This window comes from Artemia sp. Qi Xiang Cuo, chromosome 8, assembly GCF_049724085.1.
Source record: "Artemia sp. Qi Xiang Cuo chromosome 8, ASM4972408v1, whole genome shotgun sequence".
Lineage (NCBI taxonomy): Eukaryota > Metazoa > Arthropoda > Branchiopoda > Anostraca > Artemiidae > Artemia > Artemia sp. Qi Xiang Cuo.
In genome coordinates, this window is record NC_142801.1 from 26,040,722 (window position 1) to 26,067,168 (window position 26,447).

General features: G+C 32.7%; 1 protein-coding gene across 1 annotated transcript in view; it reads right to left on the reverse strand.

Annotated features, from left to right (window-relative positions):
* The window catches only part of LOC148949278 (uncharacterized), a 328,547-nt gene that overhangs the window by 224,632 nt on the left and 77,468 nt on the right, over positions 1 to 26,447 (reverse strand). Inside the window, exons 6-7 of the mRNA XM_089092668.1 lie at positions 5,344 to 5,473; positions 2,540 to 2,669 (exon numbers count right to left, since the gene is read on the reverse strand). Of these exons, the coding sequence (XP_088948794.1) occupies positions 2,540 to 2,669; positions 5,344 to 5,473 (260 nt within the window). The remainder of the gene's footprint in view (positions 1 to 2,539; positions 2,670 to 5,343; positions 5,474 to 26,447) is intronic.

The window sequence follows — 26,447 nt, forward strand, 5'->3', positions numbered from 1 at the left end:
GGTTCCGTTTTGGGCCCTTTGTTGTTTTTGGTTTATATAAATGACCTTTGTAGAGCTTCAAGTAATGTGTCTTGTTCTTTGGACCTTGATAATTACGGTACTAAAGGAATTCTATCATGTTTTGCTGACGATGCTTATTTCACTGTAGCGGCTAGAACTGAGAATGAGCTGATGACTATGTTGAAACAAGGTATTTCTTCGATTGAAAAGTGGATGCGATTATATAAATTGAAACTGAATCATAATAAGTCGAATTTTTTGATTTATGGTAGAATTACTGGACATTATCCATGGATTAATAATATAGAAGTAGGGCACCATACTATTGTAAGATCTACTAGTACTAGATACCTTAGTGTTATAATTGATGAAAGCCTTAGTTTTAAAGACCATATTGCATCTGTTAACAGCAAATTGTCTCGTAATATTGGTATTATGCGTAAACTTAGGTATCTTTTTCCGTGTGAAATTCTGAGAATGTTGTATTTTTCTATGGTTCACCCATATCTCATTTACTGTTGTATGGTTTGGTCGAAAACATTCGTAACTCACCTTCATCCGCTCTGCGTAACACAGAATATGGCAATTAGAGTTCTTTATGGTAATCAAATTGACCTATCTGTATCGGTGAGGCATCTTTCCAGCAAGTATAAAATTCTACCGTTGGCAAGAATATGTGTATTCTATAATGCTCTGTTTATGTTTAAATATTTAGCATCGGAGTTACCATCATGTTTTTCAGGAATGTTTAGTCTTGCGTCTACTATTCACGATCATTTGACACGATGTTCTCAGTTGGTGCGAAGACCAGTTATGGTCACGTCTAGGTCTAGGTTTTCAATTCGCCATGTTGTTCCGTTAGTTTGGGAGAGTTTGCCAGAGGATTTGAGGAATGTTGGGGGTTTGCAGGAATTTCGTAAGTTGTTAAAGAACCATTGTTTTGATGTGTATATTTTGAATGGGTTATTCCATGCCACTTAAGTTTTGTTTTTGAGGAGGGCTTAGTTGCAGCTGAATATGATTATAGTTATTATAATTTTGTTGGGTGTTGTTTGGAGGTTCGTTGGTTTTCGGGTCCGGTAAGTTGAGCTCTAATTTTTTTTTTTTTTTTTTTTTTTTTTCTTTTTCTTTTTTTGTTTTTGTTTTTTTTTTCTTTTTTTTCTTTTTTTTCTGTCTTTTTTTTTGGTTTCTTGGTTTTTTGATTTATTAGGTGGGTGTTCTCCCGCACAAGCATTGCTTCAGGGAATAGATTATTTATATATTTTTTTTTTAAATAAACACATTGTTACTTAATAAAAAAAAAAAAACTAAGGATGCTAGGACTGCTTTGAAAAATTTTAATTTTTGGTTTTATTGGTCGCATGCTGTTGTGAGTCTTTGTTATTCTTTTATATATTTTTGTCTTGCTGAGAACGGCCCTTGGACATAGGGCCGAAATATTCATTCAAATTATCTCCACTGTCTTGCAAAAAGATTTCCCTGTTGTTCTTCGTGCTTTTGTTGTTTGTTATGGAAAGGCAGTGTGGTCTTAATCACTATTTTTGTAAAAGCTTATTTCGTAAAAAAAGTTTTTTATTAATTATACAAAAAAAAATCAAAGAAAAATAAATAAGAATTAATTTGACAAGACTTGTCAACAAACTCCCTAACATTATAAGAAAACCAAAGAAAAATAATGTAAAACTAACCTGATAAAAAAGAAAAACTTGAAAAGCTCCACGCCATTTAAACTATGGAAAGGATCCAAGTCTACTAACTCCCTGAAATCCATATTATGGAACAAACCAAGAACAGAAAAAGCAAAAAAAAGAACTAACTCGTGAGCAAACTCCTTGAAATTACATTATGGGAAAAGCCAAAGAAAAAAAAAGAAAAAAAAGGAAAACCGACTCGACTAAAAGATACTAAGTTCAATAAATTGTTGATGTCTATATTATAGAGCACTAAAGGAAAAAAGTGAAAATAAACGGATTGAGAAAAAGTACCGACCAATTGCTAGACTTTAGTATTATGGGGGGGGGGGAGGAAACTTAACTCAATCAAAGTAAAACTTGAAAAAGAACTCTCTGACATTCAAATTTAGGAAGAAAGAAAAAATACAAATAACTCAGTCAAACGGAAACTGTTAAAAAATATGTTTAGATTTCTAATCCGGAAATCTTCTCCAATGGGGAAGCAAAGCATAGAATGATATAAGAAAAGAAACTACATTCTAAGAAGACGAAACGTGTTTTCAAACATTTAAGTAAAAAAAGCAAAACATTAGCATGCAAATGAAATTTCCATAGCAAGAAGTGCTGAATACGCAAGCTGAAGAACCTCTCCGTACAAAAAACTGTAAAATATGAATAAAAGTGGAAAAACAAATCAAGTACTTTATTTTTTTTAAACACAAAAATTAAAAGAAAAATTCTAAGAAAAACATTAATCGAAAACTTATCTGTGTAGCAAATCATCATAGCATCAATAGAGTATATAAACAGATTTATATACTGAGTACGTCACAAACAAAATTGCCTTTGCGATATGAGCTACTTACAGTTGTTTATGTATAACTGCCTGCCAGAAATTCTTTTCTTGCTCAGTTTCTGCACGTAGAATGATGACCTTTCGTCCTCTTTCCACTATCCCAGGATTTGTCACTTTTAAAATTAATCTTAACTCGTTATCTGAAAAAGAGAACACTATTTCTAGCGCCTTATCTGTTTAGTCAATTCCGCAAGATTAGGTAAGATTTTACGCAAATTTAGCATTCTAACCATAAAATGGCATTATAAAAGACAATTTCAATTGAGGCAACTGTCAATGATTGCCTTTTCCATGCAATTATCATATGTTTAAATGATCTTCGTACTGAATCCCACACTGTAAAAAAAAAATTTATTTCCAACAAAACATTTTGCTCGAATTCAACAAGTCAAAAAAATCCAATTTTTCTGTTGGAATTATGACTTGTTTATTGAATTCCAACAAATTATTTAAATTATTAAGATTGTTGCATTTTTCAGTAGAAAAAAATGTAATTTTCGACGCAAATAGGTTATATTACTTAAAATGGTCTGGACTTCAACAGTAGATTGAAATTTCTTGGATATCACATTGAATTTGAATATGGTGTCATTTAAAGTGAAATTATGTACAAATGCTCTTATGAACATGAATAAATTTATTTACAAACATTTATAGCTTATAATTAATATTTTGGAGCAATGGATGAATATCATAAAAAATTTTAATCACTTAGGGCGTATACAAAAGTTACAGTGTATTAATAAAAGAGAAACAATAGTTTTTGGCCTTTTCTACATAAAGACAAGACCGGGCTTATTAAATGTTAATATCATACTTTATGGGATTATTTCTGTAGTATGAGTTTCGCTGGAAACCGACGATTCCACTAAACTTCATGTTGAGTGGAAAAGTCTGCCTCTGAGCAGTAGAAGGACTTGCTCGCGCTTATATCTGAAACTGGTCATAGAAGACCATTCCTGGCAACTGTTGAAACATCCAACTAGTATATTTTTTTGCTAATTTTAGATAACTTTTAAGTGAGGCATAGTTTTAAGATTCAACAATAACGCTGATTTACTTCTGAAATTTTTCATAGACTGGCTTTGTAGAATGCTTCTTATTCTGTAGAAATGCTAGGTTAGTTCTTGGCAAGGTATGGCTTTTCTATTCAGGGCCAATTTTATATTCAAAACTACATTTTTTAAATGCTATGCCCGAAGACCTGGCGAAAATAAACAAAATAAAAAAGTTAAATCAATAACGCACTACGAAGGAAAAATCCAGGCATGTGTTTTTATAGATCTATACATTCCTAGGCTCTGTTTTTAGTCCCTCATTACGTTTATTCCAAGTCTCTCACCCATACAGGCAATTGTACGGAACAAAAAAGAATCAAAATGGGCGTTGAAAAAAAAAGAAAGATTAAATTGTCGAATCTAGAAACTGAAAAACGCACAAAAAAAAGAACATAAAACTAGACAAGCAGCCCTCTCAAACCTAATAAAAAAGCTATTAGATAAGAAAAAGAAAAAGAAAATAGCATCAAACGTTGAATTATGAATTCTTGCTGCATCTTTTACCAAGGCGAATCTTCTAGTCGCCTTTAGTTTACTTGACCTACTTGAATCTTGTTTTTCGTATTGTTAAGGCTACGATCACCCTGTCTCGTCAATTATAAACGTTTTTAGTTTTTTTGGTCAATTTATTTAGAATTGATTGGGCGTTCTTGACATAACTTGTAGAGCTTGGATAATAAATCCCAACAAACGACAGAAAACTAAAACCCGACATCTAATTTTCCCGAAAACTTATAAAATCGATTTATTTTCTCTAGTTTTGTGCCAGAGAATTTGGCTTTTGATTGTATTTAACATAATAAACATAAATATAAACCATTACAGATATAAATCACTACGCTAGGGAAAAAAATTTATTTTTGCTAACGCGTAACGATTGCTCACACAAACATCCCTAGAGGCATTCTAACTAACAAATTAAATTTAAAAAAAATGAAAACAACAAAAACTGCATAAATATTCCTAGAAGCATCCTAAGCTAATTAATTTTATACAAAAAAAAAATTAAAATGTAATTTTAATAAAACTTTTATCATCAGAACTATGTTTTTTTCATGGAGCTGAGTTTCTTTTAAAGTTCAGGAAAGGTTAGGTTATTTTTAAGGAACATTTCCTTAAAAATGTTCTAGCGATTTCGCAGCTGTGGGAGTTATGTGTACCCACTTTTTACAAAAATGGGATCAAAATCAAAACACCTTGATAAAAAAAACTAAAATCAAAATACCAAATTTAAAAATTTTCATCACTTCTAAAAAACTCAGTTTTTGGTGTTTAGTTTGTTTTTATCAGTCATGATTTAATCATGACTGATCAGTCAAATCATGATTCATGATTTAATAAGTAAAATAATGATTCATGATTTCATGAGTCATGATTGGGATCTAAATTTGTTTTTTTCTTCTTTTTCGCTGATGATCACCATTGGTCCTAAAGTCAAAATATTCACTGGTGCTTTATATTAATCAGTATCTTTGCAAAAAATAACCATTCAAAATGACTTCTTGTTTGTCCATTTTGGAAAATACTTCCCTCACTTTTCCATATTAGATTCAAGTTAATACTGAAGCCTTTAAAAATTGCTCCCACTTCTCAAAAACGCCTTTTCTAAATTGTAGTCAGATCTAATCGATGTTCCTAACAACTGAAAGTTGGTTTCAACGTCCTAAGCGCCAGGAGAATTTTGTTTCAAGGCCCCTGGAGAATTTTTTTTTTATCAGATCTTGTTGGATTTTACTAAAAGACACAAAAATATTACCTCTTTTCTTTATATTGAAATAAGCTTTTTGCAAGTTTTTCAATAAAATTCTGTATTCAACAGACTCAAAATGCGCTATTTCCTCAGTCTGCAAGCTGATGTGCTCAAGGTTTGAGCTATTGCCACAATACTGAAAAATAAAATAATATCAGGACTATTTAAGACAAATTAATGTGCTTGCATGAAGTTTATCACAGGGGTCAAATAAAGGAATCGTAATCGCCAGAGCTACAACAAGGAACCAAGGACGTATCCGGGGGGCTTAAATCCCCCCCTCCCGCGAAGTGTTTGTACGATTCGTAAAAACTTCAAAAATGAATATAAACATATTCTTGATGCGTCATTTAAAATTTTTGGAACCCCGACCCCCCTCCGAAAAAAAATCATTTCGTAAACCAAACATACACACACAAAAAACAACAATCCTAGAAACGGCCCTGCACGGAATGTCGTATTTTAGATACTGCAGCCTGTTTAGTGTTGATCATTTGCGTTATGCATTTTGATGTTTGTCTCAAGGAAAACGGAGCAAAAAAATTCCCATGTTCAAAATTATAGTCTTGGCCAAATGTGGTCTGTCCACCAAAAGCTCAAAATCGTTTTCAGTCCTGAAAACTGACATATATGAGTAAAATTCCTTATATTTCAATAAATTATTATATCTCTTGGTATTACGATTTATGGTGAAATGCCGAGAGATACGTCCTATTAATTTTTTTTAATCTGAATGTAAAGGAAAACTAGACAAAAAAACAGGTACTCTGCTAGACCAATAAAATAGCAGTAATGGGGCCATAATATACTCCACAACATCCCTAGAAGATTCCCATAGGATTCCATGGGGCCCTGTCACGTCACAAGACACGCCCCTATTACCATGACTATGTGTAATATGTACGACGCAATCATGCTTCAGTATTAGAAAAAATCATTTTCATTTCAAAACCTATGATTTCCCCTAAAAACCTTCATTTCCTTTTAAAAACCTTCATTTCCATTTAAAACCTACTATTTCACCCTAAAAACATACATTTCCCCTAAAAACCTTCATTTCCATTTAACAGCCTATGATTTCCCCTAAAAACCTTCATTTCCATTTAAAAACCTATGATTTCCCCTAAAACAGGTAGATTTTTGGTAATTCTAGATCAATTGACTATCTCAGAATCTTCACACAATAGCTTTTAAGCCTTCTTTCGACTAGAAATGTTATTTTGCATCACAAATCGGCTGAAAACGCTGCTATAAATGTCCATGTTAACCGTGTATTTTGTAGGATTAGCAGCACCTTTTAAAAACGAATGCACCACTATACGGCATTGCTGCCTCTGAAACAGGAGGCTCAATATGCGTATATATTTCGGTAATTCTAAATAAATTGACTATCTCGGAATTTTACACAATAGCTTTTCGGCCTACTTTTTGCTAGAATTGTTGTTTTGTACCCAATATCGGCAGAAAACACTGCTTTGCAGTGGCCTAGTCGTTTGGCTAGAATAAATATATATGTAAACCCTTTATTTTGTAGGATTAGCAGCGCCTTTTAAAAACGACTGCACCACTGTAAGGCATTGCCCCCTCTGAAACAGGAGGTTCGATATGCGTATAGATTTTCGGTAATTCTAAATCATTTGACTTTTAGCTTTTCGACCTTCTTTAGGGTAGAATTGTTGTTTTGCACCACCAATCGGCTGAAAATGCTGCTTTGCAGGGACACAGTATTTTTTGGCCAAATAAATCTTTACGTTAACCGTTTATTTTGTAGGATTATGTGCACCCTTAGAAACGAACACAACATTGGACGGCATTGCTGTATCTGAAACAGGAGTTTCAATTTGCGAATAGATTTTCGATTATTCTAAATCAATTGACTAATTTAATAAAGTGATCTCCAATTCCGCTTCTGACCCTCGTTACAATGTTTCCAACTCCGGTTTTGCTGGCATCGACCCTTGTTCAATGAATTCCAGTTCCCACTACGCCCACTCGATCCCAGCTCCAAATCTGACTCCGGTTGTGTCAGTTCTGGATTCCCCAACATCTGCCCCCTGATTCCACAATTCCGATTCCGCAAATTCCGCACCATTTCCACCTATTTCAAGACTTTGTATGCAACTGCCTCCAGTGCTAATCTACTACCAGCAAATGGCACCACTTTGGTGCATATTATCATGCCTAAAGGTTTTTCAACCTTCTTCCCACAGAAATAACTTTATAAACCAAAGTGGCCATTGTTTTTTACTTGAACAGCGGAAACCTGCCATTTCATTATGTTTAGACTAGAATAAATCTTTAAACTTAATGTAACCCCCAATAATGTTCCTTCTGATGACTCCTGGCAGTTGAGATCAGCGGATAGAGTTTACCCACCCGATGGCATCCCCTCTTGCACATTATCTTTCCTAAGACATTTTCTAGATATTTTCATATTGAAAACGATGCTTCAAATCAACCGATTCGTGTTCTTGCCAGTCAACCCACCGTGACCCCCCTCCCCTTCCATGGCAATGTACGTCACTTTGGCAAACTACAAACGGCACACAACACCATCTGGTGCGTATTGTCAGGTCTAACGGTTTTTTTCAAACATTTTCCTATAAAAATAACCGTTTATACTTGAATCGATCATTCAAACTTAATGAAACCCCCCAATAACATTCCTTCTGATGACTCCTAGCATTTGAAATCAGCGTGACACAATGTACCCACCCCGATGGCGTACCCTCATGCACATTATCTTTCCTAAGACATTTTTCAAATATTTTCGTGTTAAAAACTATGCTTTAAATCGAGTGATTCGTGTTTTCGCAAGCCAGCCCACCGTGATGCTTTTTTTCTTAATACTAACAAAAGTTTTCTTATTATTAACAACATTTCTCTTACAAGCAACAACTTTTTCTTAATAATAAAAAAATTGTCTAATAGTAACAAGTTTTCTGAAATTAGTAGCAAGCTTTTAATTATTGTAATAAGTTATTATTAATGATAACAGGGTTTTTCATAATTGCACCAAGTTTTCTTGATATTAACAAAATTTTTCTTAGAAGTAACAACTTTTTCATAATAGTAAAAAATAGTAAAAAAATCTGCTAAAGGTAATAAATTTTTTCATAATAGTAACATTTTTTCTTAATAGCAACTGGTTTTTCATAATTATAACAGGTTCTCTGTTAATGGTGACGAGTTTTTTCTTAATGGTAACAAAAGTTTTTCTTAATATTAACAAAATTTTTCTTAGGAGTAACAATTTTTTCTTAAAACTAACAAAAAATTTTCAATAGTAACAAGTTTTTTGTTAATGGTAACAAGCTTTTTCATAATTGCATGAATTTTTTCTTAATACTAAAATTCTTTCTTAGAAATAACAAGTTCTTCTTAATAGTAGCAAATTCTCCATAGAAGTAATCAGGATTTCCTAATAATAAAATTTTTTTTCTAATATTAGAAAGTTTTTTGTCAATGGTAAAAAATTTTTCTTAGAAGTAACAATTTTTTCATAAAAGTAACAAATTTGTTCTAATAAAAACAAGTTTTCTGTTAATGGTAACAAATTTTCTTAATATTAACAATTTTTTTATTAATAGTAATATGTTTTTCTTAATACTAACAAACATTTTGTTAATACTAAAATTTTTTAATAATAGTAAATTTTTTCTTAATAGAAATAAGTCTTCTGTAATACTAATAAGATTTTTCTTAACAGTAACAAAATTTTTTTTAACGACAACAATTTTTTTTAATACTAAAAAGTTTCCTCTTAATAGTAGCAATTTTTCTTAATGATAACAAGTTTTTTCTTAATATTAAATAGTTATTTGATAATAGTATCAAGTTTTCTGTTAAAAAACAAGTTTATTCTTAATAGTAAATTTTTTTCTTAATAGTAAAAATTTTTTTCTTAATGATAACAAGGTTTTACTAAATAGTAACAAAAATTTTACTTAATGATAACACGTTTTTTCTTAATAGTAACAGGTTTTTTCCTAGTACTAACAAAAGTTTTCTTAATACTAAAAAGCTTTTTTATTAATAGCAACATTTTTTCTTAATAGTAATAACATTTTGAATGATAACAAGTTTTTCTAAATACTCAAAAGTTTTCTGTTAGCTGTAACAACGTTTTTGTACCATATTGCTGAAATGGAGAATCATTAGACCCAGGCAACATAGGTTAGATTAACTTAACTTCTTTTAAGTTACGTTCCTTTAGGTCAGGTTAGCATGGGTTTGCTAACCATACTTAATGGACCATAATCTAAAAGAAGTAAACTTAATCTGACTGCACCTATCCAGTTATAATGTCATCTGTAACTATGATGAAATAAATGGCAAGAGTTGGGTTGTCATTCACACTCATGTGTGTTTGGCGTTTCGGTCTGAAGAAATATCAATAATTAGAGGAAGGGAGGGTCTGATGACTCTCCATTTTAGCAATGTGGCAGTAAAACCTTGTTACCGTTAACAGAAAACTTTTGAGTACTAACAAAAACTTGTTGTCATTAAGAAAACTTACTATTAAGAAAAAATGTTACTATGAATAAAAAAAAAATTTGTATTAAGAAAAATTTTTGTTAGTATTAAAATAAAACTTGTTACTTTTAAGAAAAACTTTTTACTATTAAGGAACCATGTCATCAATAAGGAAAAATTTTGTTACTATTAAGAAAAACCTTGTTATCATTAAGAAAAATTTTTTTACTATTAAGATAAAATGTTACTGTTCAGAATAAACTTGTTTCTATTAACAGAAAACTTGTTACTATTATGAAAAAACTTCTTCCTATTAAGAAAAAATTTTTAGTATTAGGAAAAATGCATTATCATTCTAAAAAATTTTCTTACTGTTAAGAAAAAACTTATTCGTATTACGAAAAACTTATTGCTATTAAGAAAATACTTTTTAGTAATAAGAAAAAAATTTGTTAGTAATATGAAAGACTTGTTACTATTCAGAAAAATTTGTTAGCATTAAGAAAAACTTTTCTTAATACTTAATAGTATTACGGAAAATACATGTTACTTTTAAAAAAAGTTATGTTTTCTAAGAGAAATTTTGTTAGTATTAAGAGAAACTTGTTAATTCTGATAAAAAATTTTTAGTAATAAGAAAACTTGTTACAGTTATGAAACAACTTGCTACCTTTAACAGAAAACTTGCTACTATTAGTAAAAATTTGTTACTATTATGAAAAACGTGTTGCTATTAGAGAAAAAAGTTACTATTAAGAAGAAACGTTTTAGTATTAAGGAATTTTCTGTTAGTATTAAGAAAAACATTTTGCTATTAAGAAAAATTTGTTAGTATTAAGAAATTGTTATTGTTATCAGAAAACGTTTTAATATTAGAAAAAATTTGTTACTATTAAGAAAAACTTGTTACTTCTAATAAAAATTTCGCTAGTACTAAGAAAAAACTTGCTACTTCTATGATAAATTTCTTAGTATTAAGAAAAAATTGTTACAATTATGAAAAAACTTGTTACCATTAACAGCAAACTTTTTACTATTAGAAAAATTTGTTACTATCAGTAAAAACTTGTTGCTATTAAGAAAGAATATTACTATTCAAGAAAAAAAATTGTTAGTATTAAGAAAAACATATTACTATTAAGAAAAAATTTTTATTATTAAGAACAAAATTGTTATCGTTAACAGAAAACTTGTTGCTATTAGAAAAACTTTGTTAATATTAATAAAATGTATTGCTTCTAAGAAAAATTTGTTAGCATTAAGAAAAACATGTTACAGTTATGAAAAAACTTATTACCAGTATTTGAAAGCTTATTACTATTAGAAATTTTTTATTAGTATTAAGGGAAACTTGTTACTTCCAAGAACACTCTTGTTAGTATGAACAAAAACTTTTGTTAGCATTCAGAATAACATATTACTTCTAAAAAAATTGGTACAATTATAAGAAAAACTTGTTACCATTAACAGACAACTTGCTACTATTAAAATAAAATTTATCACTATTTTTAAAAACTCATTACATCTAAGATAACATTTGTTAGTATTATGAAAAAGTTATCATTAACAGAAAACTTGTTACAATTCTGAAAAATTTGTTGCTATTAATAAAAATATTACTGTTAGTAAATAACGTTTTACTACTGAGAAAAATTTCGTTAGTATTAAGAATGGCTTGTTAATATTAAGAAAAATTTTTTAGTATTAAGAAAAATTTTGTTACAAACTGTTAAATAAACTTGCTACTGTTGAAAACTTGCTACTATTAAATGAAATTTATCCCTATTTTTTAAGACTTATTACATCTAAGAGAACATTTTTTAGTATTATGAAAAACTTGATACAATTATGACAACCTAGTTATCATTAACAGAAAACTTGTTACAATTCTGAAAAACTTGTTGATATTAAGAAAAATGTTACTGTTAATAAAATAAATTTTTACTATTAAGAAAAATTTCATTGGTATTAAGAATGGCTTATTACTATTAAGAAACATTTTTTAGTATTAAGGAAAATTTTGTTACTATTAACAGAAAACTTGTTACTATTTGAAAAAATGTGTTACTATTATGAAAAACTTGATACTTCTAAGAAAAATTTGTTACCATTGATAGAAAACTTGCTACTATTAGAAAAAATTTGTTACTATTAAGAAAAACTATTTACTTCTAAGAAAACTTTTGTTACTATTAAGAAGAACTTGTTACTTCTAAACAATTGTTAGTATTAAGAATAATTTGTTACCATTAACAAAAAACATGATTCTATTAGAAAAATGTGTTACTATTATGAAAGTTTGTTACTTCTAAGACAAAATTTTTACCATTTTAGAACACTTGTTAATATTTGAAAAAATTGTCACTATTAGGAAAAACTAGTTACTTCTAAGAAAAATCTGGTTACTATTAAGAAGAACTTGTTACTTTTAAGAAAAAATTGTTAGCATTAAGAAAAATTTCGTACAATTATGAAAAAAAACTTGTTACCATTAACAGAAAAGTTTTTACTATTAGAAAAATTTTGTTAGTATTAAGAAAAACTTGTTACTTCTAAGAAAAATTTTGCTAGTATTAAGTAAATCTTTTGTTACTATTAAGTAAACACTTGTCACCATTAACATAGAACCTGTTACAACTAAAAGACTTGTTACTATTAAGAAAAAATGTTACTATTAGGCAAATTTGGTTATTATTAAGAAAAGTTGTTTTTTCTAAGAAAAATAAAGTTAATAATAAGAAAAACTTTTATTAGTATTAAGAAAAACACGGCATCACGGTGGGTTGGCTTGTGAAAACACGAATCAGTCGATTTAAAGCATGGTTTTTAACCACGCAAAACAGGGTACGTCATCGGGCTGGGTACATTGTGTCCCGCTGATCTCAAATGCTAGGATTCATCAGAAGGAATGTTATTGGGTGTTTTCATTAAGTTTAAATGATCGATCCTAGTATAAACGGATATTTTATAGGAAAACTTTTGAAAAAAACCCTTAGGCGTGATAATGTGCAGGAGATGGGGTTGTGTGCCGTTTTTGTTTGCCACAGTGGTGTGAATTGCAATGGAGGGGGGGGGGTATCACAGCGGCTTGACTTGCGAGAACACGAATCAGTGGGTTTGAAGCATGGATTTTAGCATGAAATTATCTGGAAAATGTCTTAGGAACAGCAATGTGCATTAGGGGATGCCATCGGGTGGGTACACTGCGTCACGCTGATCTTAATTACCCGGAGTCATCAGAAAGAATGTTATTGAGGGTTTTCATTAATTTTAAAGATCGATTCTAGTCTAAACGCATAATGAAATGGCAGTTTTCCGTTGTTCAAGTAAAAAACAATGGTCTGTTTTTGTTTGTAAAGTCATTTTTGTGTAAAGAAGGTTGAAAAAGCTCTAGGCATGATAATATGCACCAGAATGATGCCATTTGCCGGTCATAGATTAGCAGTGGAGGTAGCCGCATAAAAATCTTGGAATAGCGGAAACTTGAAGCGAAATTGGCGGAATCGGAATTTTAGGAATCAGGGGCAGAAGTGGAGAAATCCAAAACTGACACAACCGGAGTCGGATTTGGAGTTGGGATCGGCGTGGGCATAGTGGGAACTGGAATCGATTGAACTGGGATGGAAGCCAGCAAAATAGGAATTAGAACCATTGTAACCAGAGTCAGAAGCAGAATTGGATATCAATTTGTTAAGATAATCAATTGAATTAGAATAACCGAAAACATATACGCATATTGAACCTTCTGTTTCAGAGGCAGCAACGCCGCAGAGTAGCGCAGTTGTTTCTAAGGTTGCATGCATTCCTACAAAAGAAACGGTTAACATAGAGATTTATTTGGCCAAAAAGACTGTGTCACTGCAAAGCAGCGCTTTCAGCCGATTTGTGGCGCAAAGTAACAATTCTACCCTAAAGAAGGCCGAAAAGCTAAAAATCAAATGATTTAGAAATACCGAAAATCTAGACGCATATTGAGCCTCCTGTTTCAGTGGCAGCAATGCCGTACAGTGGTGCATTCGTTTCTAAGAGTTGTTGCTAATCCAACAAAATAAAGAGTTTAAATATACATTTATTTTAACCAAAAGACTGTGCCACTGCAAAGCAGTGTTTTCAGCCGATTTTTAGTAAAAAACAAAAATTCTAGCAAAAAGATGGCCGAAAAGCTATTGTGTGGAAATTCTGAGATAGTCAATTGATTTAGAATTGCCAAAAATCTATACGCATATTGAGTTTCCTGTTTCAGGGGCAGCAATACTGTACAGTGGTACATTCGTCTCTTAAAGCTCCTGCTAATTCTACAAAATAAACGGTTAACATAGACATTAACTTTAACCAAAACACTGTGCCATTGCAAAGCAGCGTTTTCAGCCGATTTGTGATGCAAAACAACAATTCTAGTCGAAAGAAGACTGTAGAGCTATTGTGGGAAAATTTAGAGATAGTCAATTGATTTAAAATTACCGAAAATCTACCTGTTTTAGGGGAAATCATAGGTTTTTAAATCGAAATGAAGGTTTTTAGGGGAAATCATAGTTTTTTAAATGGAAATGTATGTTTTAGGGGAAATCATAGGTTTTTAAATGGAAATGAAGGTTTTAATAGAAATGAATGTTTTTAGGGGAAATCATAGGTTTTTAAATGGAAATGAAGGTATTTAAATAGAAATGAATGTTTTTAGGAGAAGTCAAAGGTTTTTTAATAGAAATGAAGGTTTTTAATTGGAAATTTATGTTTTTCTGGAACACTGAAGTACAATTGCGTCATCCATATTACACCTGGTGTTAGAAACAGGGGCGTGTCTTGTAACGTAACAGGGCCTCATGGAATCCAATGGCAATCTGCTATGGATGGTGTGACGCAGCACGGCATATTGTGGAAATCTTAGGGGAATCTGCTAGGGATGTTGTGGAATATATTATGGCCCCACTACTAATAGCACATCCCCTGGATATTATGCACATTTTCTGAGAATGAAGTCCCAACTTGTATTTTATTGAAAAGCATTGCTTATCTGTATTTTAGAGGATATATATATATATATATATATATATATATATATATATATATATATATATATATATATATATATATATATATATATATATATATATATATATATATATATATATATATATATATATATATATATATATATATATATATATATATATATATATATATATATATATATATATATATATATATATATATATATATATATATATATATATATATATATATATATATATATATATATATATATATATATATATATATATATATATATATGTATATATATATATATATATATATATATATATATATATATATATATATATATATATATATATATATATATATATATATATATATATATATATATATATATATATATATATATGTATATATATATAAACTTCAAAAAAGTCTCATTCGACTGGAAATTCAAAGGGCTAATGCCCTTTTTAATAGTCGAAAGGGATTGGAGGGCAACTAGCTCCCCCTTCCCCCAAGCCCATCATTCCCCCGTGCACATCCAATCAAAATTTTGATTGAACGATCAAAATTTTTATAAGATTTGATGATAAGATTAACAAAAAATTTGACAAGAACGATGTTGGCACAATGTACTAAGTATTATTTTTGTTCCTTTAGAGAAGGGCACTTCATATGGAAGGGGTCGTCGTAGAAACTTCAAAAGGGGCTCATTCGATTGGAAATTGAGTTCTAGTGCCCTTTTTAATAGTCGAAAGTGATTGGAGTGCAACTATCCCCCCCACGCCTATCATTCCCCCAAACACATCCAATCAAAATTTTGAGATAGCCATTTTGTTCAGCGTAGTTTGATTGGAAATTTGAAGGGCTAGTACCCTTTTTAATAGTCAAAAATGATTGGAGGGCAACTAGCCCCCCTCTTGCCCATTATTCCCCCAAACACATCCAATCCAAATTTTGAGATAGCCATTTTGTTCAGCGTAGTTGATTTCCAGATAGAAAATATGTTTTTGAGGAGGATACTCCCCCACTTCCCTCAGTGCATGGGTTTTAATGATGCCCCGGAGGCATATACGGCTTATATGTAAGATGTTGTGATAGAGCCTTCAAAACTTGCAACTTCGATTGAAAATTAAAACGGACAGTGGCCATTTTAATATTCGAAATTGATTGGCGGGAACCACGCCCCCCCCCCACGCTCTTCATTTCCCCAAACACATCCCATCACAATTTTGAGATAGCCATTTTGTTCAGCGTAGTTGATTTCCAGATGGAAAATACGTTTTTGAGGAGGACACTCCCCCAAAGTCCTCAGGGCAAGGGTTTTAAGTTATCCCCTGGGGGCATATAAGGTTTGTAAAGAAGGCATTGTCATAGAAACTTATAAAAAAGCTCATTCGATTGGAAATTCAAAGGGCTAGTGCCCTTTTTAATAGTCGAAAGTGAATGGGGGGCAACTAGCCCCCCCCCCCCAAGCCCATCATTCCCCCAAACCCTTCCCATAAAAATTTTGAGATAGGCATTTTGTTCAGCGTAGTTGATTTCCAGATAGAAAACAAATTTTTGAGGAGGACACTCCCCCACAACCCTCAGGGCAAGGATTATAAGTTATGCCCTGGGGGCATATAAGGTTTTTATTGAAATCTGTGTCCTAGAAACTTGAAAAGGGGCTCATTCGATTTGAAATTAAAAGGGATAGTACCCTTTTTAATAGTCGAAAGTGATTTGAGAGCAACTAAGCCCCCTCTCACGCCCAACTTTTCCCCAAGCCATTTACTCAACGTAGTTGAAAGTTTTGGAAATTAGGTCTTAAAGGATGACAACCCCTCCCCCCACAGCCCTCAGGGCAAGGGTTTTAAGTTATGCCCTGGGTCATATAAAGTTTTTATTGAAAGCGTTGTCGTAGAAACTTCAAAGGGCTCATTCAATTGGAAATTGAAAGGGCTAGTGCCTTTTTTAATAGTTGAAAGTGATTGGATAGCGACTAACGCCCCTCTCACGCCTACCATTTTCCAAAACACATCCAATGAAAATATTGTACGCCAAACTATAGTCTTAAAATACGAAAAAATATAAAGTATTATTTTCTTTTTCCCTGAAAAGACTATGTTAATATAAAACGAACAGAAATTAATTTAAAAAACTGTTTCCACAAAATAAGTTTTTCAAAGAAAAGTAAAGAACTCCATTAAACAAAAAATCAGCAAATATAAAATCAAATAATCTACCAAGCGTGAACCTACCACAAATCAGCATCAATAAATAAATGAAACCCAAAACGAAGAGAAATTAACATAAGTTGGGCGCAAAACTCCTATGCCTTCCCAAGGCCAGAACAAAATTTGCACTTTACTGAGAAAATACAAATGAATATGCATTTTCAGTTTAATATACATATACTGATATTTAGTAATAAAAATGTTTATATTATTTGATTTATTAAAGTTATAAAAGTAAAAACATTTATCTTTTTTCAGTAAAGTGCAAATGTTCTTCTGGCTTTGGGAAGGCATAGGGGTTTTGCGCCCAAATCATATTAATTTCTGCTTGTTTGGAGTTTTACTCGGTTAATTACTGTAATTTCTGTTCTTTTTTGGTTTCATTTATTTATCGATGCTAATTTGTGGTAGTTTCACGCTTGGTAGATTATTTGATTTTATTTTTGCTTATTTTTTGTTTAATGGAGTTCTTTACTTTTCTTTGAAAAACTTATTTTTTGGAAAAAGCTTTTGAAATTAATTTCCCTAATTGGCCAACTAAATTTGATAATGCAATATTATGTAAGATACATATTATGGGAATCTAGATATCACTCACTTAAAAAATATTCTGCGGAATGCAGAAAAAAAAATACAAATAAGATATCCAGTTGAAAAACACTAGAATAAGATAAGAGATCATTAACAAAAAATGAGCAAAAATAAAATCAAATAATCTACCAAGTGTAAAGCTACCACAAGTCAGCATCGATAAATAAAAGAAACCCGAAACGAACAGAAATCATAGGCAGTGCGCTAGCGCTGCCTAAGTAAAGAACGATGTGGGCACAATTTGTTGTTTTTTGGTTCCTTATACCCGGGCACTTTGTATCGAAGGAGTTGTCGTAGAAAGTTCGAAAAGGACTCATTCGATTGCAAATTGGGGTGGCTTGTGCCCTTTTAAATAGTCGAAAGTTATTGGAGGGCAACTAGCCCCCCCCCCCCCCCAAAGCCCATCAGTCCTCCAAATACATTCAATAAAACTTGTGAGGTGGCTCTTTTGTTCAGCATAGTTGATTTCAAGACAGAAAATATTTTTTTCAGGAGAACAATCCCCCAAAACACTCGGGGCAAGGGTTTTAACCTATAACCTAGGTGCATATTCGGTTTTTATAGAAGGCGTTGTCGAAGAAACTTCAAAAAAGGCTCATTCGATTGGAAATTCAAAGGGCTAGTGCCCGTTTTAATAATCAAAAGTGACTGGAGGGCAACTAGCCCTCCCCCCTCCCGTGCCCATCATTCCCCCAAACACATCCAATCAAAATTTTGAGATAGCCATTTTGTTCAGCGTAGTTGATTTCCAGATAGAAAATATGTTTCTGAGGAAGACACTCCCCTACAACCCAGGGGACAAGGGTTTTAAGTTATGCCCTGGGGGCATATAAGGTTTTTATAGAAGACGTTGTCGTAGAAACTTCAAGAAAGGCTCATTCGATTGGAAATTCAAAGGGTTAGTGCCTGTTATAATAGTCGAAAGAAATTGGAGGGCAACTAGCCCCCCCCCCCCCCCTGAGCCCATCGTTCTCCCAAACATATCCAATCAAAATTTTGAGATAGCCATTTTGTTCAGCGTAGTTGATTTCCAGATAGAACATATGTTTTTGAGGAGGACACTCCCCCAAAACCCTCGGGGCAAGGGTTTTAAGTTATGCCCTAGGGGCATATAAGGTTTTTATAGAAGGCGTTGTCGTAGAAACTTCAAAAAAGGCTCATTCTATTGGAAATTCAAAGGGCTAGTGCCCGTTTTAATAGTCGAAAGTGATTGGAAGGCACCAAGCCCCCCCCGCGCCCATCATTCCCCCAAACACATCCAATTAAAATTTTGAGATAGCCATTTTGTTCAGCGTAGTTGATTTCCAGATAAAAATATGTTTTTGAGGAGGATACTCCCCTAAAACCCAGGGGGCAAGGGTTTCAAGTTATACCCTGGGGGCATATAAGGTTTTTATAGAAGGTGTTGTCGTAGAAACTTCAAAAAAAGCTCATTTGATTGGAAATTCAAATGGCTGGTGCCCTTTTAATAGTCGAAAGTGATTGGAGGGCAACTAGCCCCCCCCCCACACCCATCATTCCCCCAAAACACACCCAATCAAAATTTTTAGATAGTCATTTTGTTCAGCGTAGTTTATTTCCAGATAGAAAATATGTTTTTGAGAAGGACACTCCCCCACAACCCTCAGGGCAAGGGTTTTAAGTTATGCCCTGGGGGCATGTAAGGTTTTTATAGAAGGTGTTGTATTAGAAACTTCAAAAAAGGCTCATTTGAATGGAAATTCAAAGGACTAGTGCCCTTTTTAATAGTTGAAAATGATTGGACGAGAACTAACCCCCCTCTCACGCCCACCTTTTCCCCAAACCCAACCAATCAAAATTGTGAGATAGCCCTTTTGTCCAACGTAGTTGAAAGTTCTGGATATTAGGTCTTTAAGGAAGACAACCACCTCACAACCCTCAGGACAAGGATTGTAAGTTATGCCCTGGGGGCATATAACGTTTTTAGAGAAAGTGTTGTCGTAGAAACTTCAAAAAGGGTTCATTCAATTTGAAATTGAAACGGGTTGTGCCCTTTTTAATAGTCGAAAGTAATTGGAAGGCAACTAACGCCCCTTGCACGCCCATCATTTCCCCTAACACATCCAATCAAAATTTTGAAATAGCCATTTTGTTCCACGCAGTTAAAATTCAGGAAATTATACTTTTGAGCAGGACACTCCCCTCACAGGGCAAGTCTTCAGGGCAAGGGTTATAAGTTATGCCCTGGGGGCATATAAGTTTTTATTGAAATCTTTGTCGTAGAAACTTGAAAAAGGGCTCATTCAATTGGAAATTCAAAGGTATAGTGCCCTTTTTAATAGTCGAAAGTGATTTGAGGGCAACTAGCCCCCCTCTCTCGCCCACGTTTTCCTCAAACACATCCAATCAAAATTGTTAGATAGTCATTTTGTTCTACGCAATTTAAAGTTAAGGAAATTATACCTTTGAGCAGGACACTCCCCCCACAGTCTTCAGGGGAAAGGGTTATAAGTTATGCCCTTGGAGAATATAAGGTTTTTATTGAAATGTTTGTCGTAGAAACTTGAAAAAAAGGCTTTTCGATTGAAAATTCAAAGGGCTAGTGCCCTTTTTAATATTCAAAAGGGGTGGGATGGCAACTGACCCCCTTCTCACGCCCAACTTTCCTCAAAACAAATCCAATCAGTGAATAAAGATAGCCAGGGTGTCAAACATGGATAAAAGCTTTTTACCTTCAAACTTTAAGGATGACAACCCATCCCCCCCATAATCATTAGGGGACGGTCGGTAATCTAAAACTCTGAAACCGATCATGTTTTTCTTGAAATTGATTATGTAATAACATGAAAAAGGACAAATTCAATTGAAAACTGAAAAGGGCTATTGCCCATTTAATAGTCGAAAGTGATCGAAGGACTACTAACCCCCCTCTCACATCCACAATTTCCCCAAACACATCCAATCAAAATAATGAGTTATCTATTTTCTTCAACGTATTCGAAAGTTCTGGAAATTAGATCTTTTAGGATGATAATTCTCTCAGAGCTTTCAGTGCAAGCGTTTTAAGTTATGTCCTGGGGGTAAATAAGGTATTTATAGAAAGATATTGAAGAATTTTCAAAAGAGGATCATTTGATTGGAAATTGAAATTGTCATTTTTAATATTCGAAAGTGAGTGGAGAGTGGTTAACCCCCCTCTTACGCCCTCCATTTCTTCAAACACATTCAATCAAAGTTTAGAGATAGCCATTTTATTCAATGTAGTTGAAAGTTCTGGAGATTATGTATTTAAGGATGACAAATCCCCCAGAGTCCCCAGGGCGAAGGTTCTAAGTTATGCCCTGGGGGCAGATAAGGCTTTTAATGATAGAGTTATCGTAAAAACTTCAAAAGGGGCTTGTTCAATTGAAAATTGAGATGGCTAGTGCCCCTTTTTATAATTGAAAGGGATTGGAGGGTAACGATTCCCTCTTTCACGCCCACCATTCCGGCAAACACGTCCAATAAAATTGTCTATGTAGCCATTTTTTTCGACGTAGCTGAAAGTTTATGAAGCTAGGTCTGTGATGAAGACACCCTCCCCCCCCCAGCCCTCAGGTCAAGGGGTGTAAGTTATCCCCTGGGGGCATATAAGGTTTTTATTGAAACCGTTGTCGTAGAAACTTCAAAAGGGTTCATTTGATTGGAAATTGAAATGTTTAGTGCCTTTTTTAATAGTTGAAAGGGATTGGAGAGCGACTAACACCACTCTCACGCCCACCATTTTCCCAGACATATCCAATCAAAATTTTGAGATAGCCATTTTATTTAACGTAGTTGAAAGTTCTGGAAATTAGGTCTTTGAGGATAAACAACCACCTTCACAGCCTTTAGGGTGAGGTTGTAATTTATACCCTTGGGGCATATAAGGTGTTTATAGGAAGTGTTGTCATAGAAACTCAAAAATGGCTCATTCGATTAGAAATCAAAAGACCTATTGTCTTTTTTAATAGTCAGAAGTAATTGGAAGGCATAACATTTTTATAGTAAATATCGATGAGGGTATAATGTATTATTTTTGTGTTGTTGTTGTTGTTTAGACCAGGGCAATTTGTATCGAAGGATTTGTCGTAGGAACCTCGAAATGGTCTCACTCGATTGAAAATATAAAGGGCTGATGCCCTTTTTAATAGTCGAAAGTGATTGGAGGAAAACTAATCTCCCTCCCACGTCACCCTCCCATTTGACTATGTTTAAAAACTAAATGTTGCCATAAGATTAAATCAAAATGCACTATGTTAATGCTAATTCCCACTAAGGCATCTCAGCAGTATCCCAAGAACGACTGAGGATTTTATGTTCAAACTTTTGGGGCTGCTTCTGCTCTTAAAATTTAAACATATGAAAATAGGGAAGTTAAATTTAAGATAACAAAGAAAGTCAACCGATTTTCTTGCGGATGGTAGCCGGTTTTCCATTTCAGATCAATTAACCGAGGTATGAAAGTAGATCAAACACTTCTATTTGAGTACAGATTTTTAAGAGGGTGTATATTGTAAAAAATTGCTGAAATTTTTTCCCCAGCATACAAATAGCAGGTCAAACTATAAATCTTTAAAAAAACGAAAAGATTTAAACTTTTTCCACAAAATAAATTTTTCAAAGAAAAGTAAAGAACTCCATTAAACAAAAAATAAGCAAAAATAAAATCAAATAATCTACCAAGCGTGAAACTACCACAAATCAGCATCGATAAATAAATGAAACCCGAAACGAACAGAAATTACAATAATTAACCGAGTCAAACTCAAAACGAGCAGAAATTAACATAAGTTGGGCCCCTATGCCTTCCCAAGGCCAGAACATAATTTGCACTTTACTGAAAAAAATACAAATGAATGTGCATTGTCAGTTTAATATACATATACTGATATTTAGCAATCAAAATCTTAATATTATTTGTTATAATCTTAAGTTATAAAAGTAAAAACATTTATATTTTTTTCATTAAAGTGCAAATTATGTTCTGGCCTTGGGAAGGCATAGGGGTTTTGACCCCAATTTTTGCTCGTTTTGAGTTTGACTCGGTTATTTATTGTAATTTCTGTTCGTTTTGAGTTTCATTTATTTATCGATGCTGATTTGTGGTAGTTTCACGCTTGGTAGATTATTTGATTTTATTTTGGCTCATTTTTTGTTTAATGGGGTTCTTTACTTTTCTTTGAAAAACTTATTTCGTGGAAATTTTTTTTTAATTAATTACAATAAATAACCGAGTCAAACTCTAAACGAGGAGAAATTAGCAACAGTAGGCGTCAAAACCCCTATGCTTTCCCAAGGCCAGAACATAATTTGCACTTTACTGAAAAAATACCAATGAATTTGTTTTGTCAGTCTAATATACATATTTTGATATCTATTAATTAAAATGTTAATAATGTTTGATTTACTAAAGTTATAAAAGTGAAAACATTAAAAGAAAAAAAAATCAGTAAAGTACAAATTATGTAGTGGCCTTGGAAAGGCATAGGGGTTTTGAGCCCTTCGCATGTTAATTTCTGCTCATTTTGAGTTTGACTCGGTTATTTGTGTTAATTTCTGTTCTTTTTGGGTGTTATTTATTTATCGATGCTCACTTGTGGTAGTTTTACGCATGGTAGATTATTTGATTTGATTTTTGCTCATTTTCGGTTTAATGGATTTCTTTACTTTTCTTTGAAAAGCTTAATTGGGAAAAAGTTTTTTTTTAATACTTTCCCTTTGTTTTATATTGCCATAGTCTTTTCCGCGAAAAAGAAAATAATAGTTTAAATATTTCCGGTTTTCTGTAAGAATTTATAGTTTGGCCGGCTATCTGAATGCAGAAAAAAAAATTCAACAATTTTTAACAACATATACCCTTTTAAAAATCTGGACAGAAATAGTAGTGTTTAATTTAGTTTATACCTCCTCTAATTGACCTGAAATAGAAAACTTGATACAATTCGCCAAAAAAATCGATCTATGCTCTTTTACAGCTCGGATACTCTTGCACTTTTTGATTTGTTAATTTTTAGAAGCAAAAGCAGTAATAGAAGTAGCTCCGAAAGTTTGAATATAATGCCCTTAGTCGTTCTTAGGATACTGTTGAGATTCCTTATTGGCAATTAGCATTAGCACAGTGCATATTGATTTAATCTTAAGGCAAAATATAGTTTTTAAACATAATGGTCAAATGGCATAACTCTGGGGCTTTACCTACACAATAGCCCTAGAGATACAGTTACAAAACCGTTCAGCTATACAGAACAAAATAGATTTTGATTGGTAATTTTAAAAAAAAATATGAACTAAAAAGGAGGGCTGACTGCCCTCCAATGATTTTTGACTCTTAGAAATGGTACTAGAACTCTGAATTTTCTACCAAATTAACTCCTTTAAAATATCAATTATATTACTTGCTATGATAGAGCAACGTTGCTGATATTGCATATTGTCTATATACCCTTTTAATACTTGTACGTGTATAGTGTTTTTCGTTTAATTGAAACTCCCCAAAACGTTTCAGCTTAATGCCCTTACGCGTCAGTAGTCACAGTAACCGTAGAAGCAGTATCAATAGTATACACGAAGTGTCTTGTAGCTAGTTCAAAATCTGTCACAACTTACCCAGAAAGGTCTAGATTAATAATGTACACCGTTATTGTGATTTTGCTTTGTCACCCTATTGACAATCTATATGATCATAGTTCGTTTTGGTTTAATTCAGCACTCCCCTTAATATTCCATGAAAGCTTCACCTTTACGCCCTTACCTTGTGTAGTAGCAATAGTTGTAGTAGCAGTTGCACATTAGTAGCAGTATGCACATAACACTTTTTTTTCAACACCCCCTTCAATACGCGATGAAATTGTTTACTTAGCACCATCAACCGGTCCTGAAATATGGCTGATACAACCTCTTGACAATCTATGTTGGCATAGAGTGTTTCGATTTATTTCAATTCAGTTACAATATTGCCCAAAATTTTCGCCTTAATACCCTTAGATTTATTAGTAGAATTAATAGAACCAGCAGTTATAGTAGTAGCAGTAGGAGTACAGTCAATAGTAATAGTCTTAGCTTTAATAGCAGAAGTAGTAGTAGCAATAACAATAAAATTAGCAATAATAGTAGCTGTAGGATTAGAAACAGTAGTATTATGATGCGAATATTGTCTTTTGTTTAGTTCAACATTCCCCACAACAAGCGTTGTAAGTTTTAATGTCACATACAAAACTGTTCCTAAGATATTGCTGATATACCATTTTGACAACCTGTATACTGATGGCAGGTTGTCATCCCTACAACAAATTTTTTAGAAATATTCTCTGAAAATTTCACCTTCATGCCTTTGGGTATAGTTGTACTAGTAGTTACAGCAGTAGTATAATTACTCAACTTAATACAATTAGCCATTGCTAAGGCATTGTCCATTTGCTCTTTTTTTAGCCTTGAGTAGCCATGAGTAGTTACTCAGTAGCCTTGAGTAACCATGAGTAGGGCTCAAAATCCCTATGCCTTCCCAAGGCCAGAACATAATTTGCACTTTACTGAAAAAATATAAATGTTTTGACTTTCCTAACTTTAATAAATCAAATAATATTAACATGTTGATTACTAAATATCAGTATATGTATATTAAACTGACAATTCACATTCATTTATATTTTTTTCAGTAAAGTGCAAATTATGTTCTGGCTTTGGGAAGGCATAGGGGTTTTGAGCCCTACTTAGGTTAATTTCTGCTCGTTTTGAGTTTGACTCGGTTATTTTTTGTAATTTTTGTTCGTTTTTGGTTTCATTTATTTATTGATGCTGATTTGTGGTAGTTTAACGCTTGGTAGATTAATTGATTTTAGTTTTTGCTTATTTTTTGTTTAATGGAGTTCTTTACTTTTCTTTGAAAAACTTATTTTGTGGGAAAAGTTTTTTTTAATTAATTTCTGTTTGTTTTATATTGACGAAGTCTTTTCAGAGAAAAAGAAAATGATACTTTAAATCTTTTCTTTTTTTTAAGACTTTATAGTTTGGTCTGCTATTTGTATGCTGGAGAAAAATTTTTCAGCAATTATTAACAACATACACCCATTTAAAAATCCGGACACAAATAGTAGTGTTTAATTTAGTTTCATACCTCCTCTAGTTGACCTGAAATAGAAAACTTGATACCATTCGCCAAAAAATCTGTTTACTTTCTATGATAGCTTGGATACGGTTACGCTATTTTGATTTGGTTAAATTTTAAGAGCAGAAGTAGCCCCGAAAGTTTGAACATAATACCCTCAGTTTTTCTTGGGATAATGCTGAGATGCCTTATTGGGAATTAGCATTAACACAGTGCATTTTGATTTAATCTTAAGGCAACATTTAGTTTTTAAACATAATGGGCAAATAGAAGGGTAGGCGTGGGAGGGGGACTAGTTGCCCTTCAATCACTTTCGACTATTAAAAAGGGTATTAGTCATTCAATCGAATGAGCCCTTTTTGAAGTTCCTAAGACAACTCCTTCGATACGAAGTACCCTGGTCTAAAAAAAAAATAATAATAATACATTGTACGCAGATCAATCTTTACTACAAAAATGTCAAGCCTTCCAATCACTTTCGACAATTAAAAAGGACACTAGCCCTTTCAATTTTCAATTGAATGAGCTGTTTTTGAGTTTCTACGACAACGTTTTCTATAAACACCTTATATGCCCCCAGGGCATAACTTACAACCCTTGCCCTTAGGGCTGTGAGGGGGTTGTCACCCCCAAAGACCTAATTTAAATAACTTTCAAGTACGTTAAACAAAACGACTATCTCAAAATTGTGATTGGATGTGTTTGGGGAAATGGTGGGTTTGAGGGGGGGGGGGTTAGTTGTC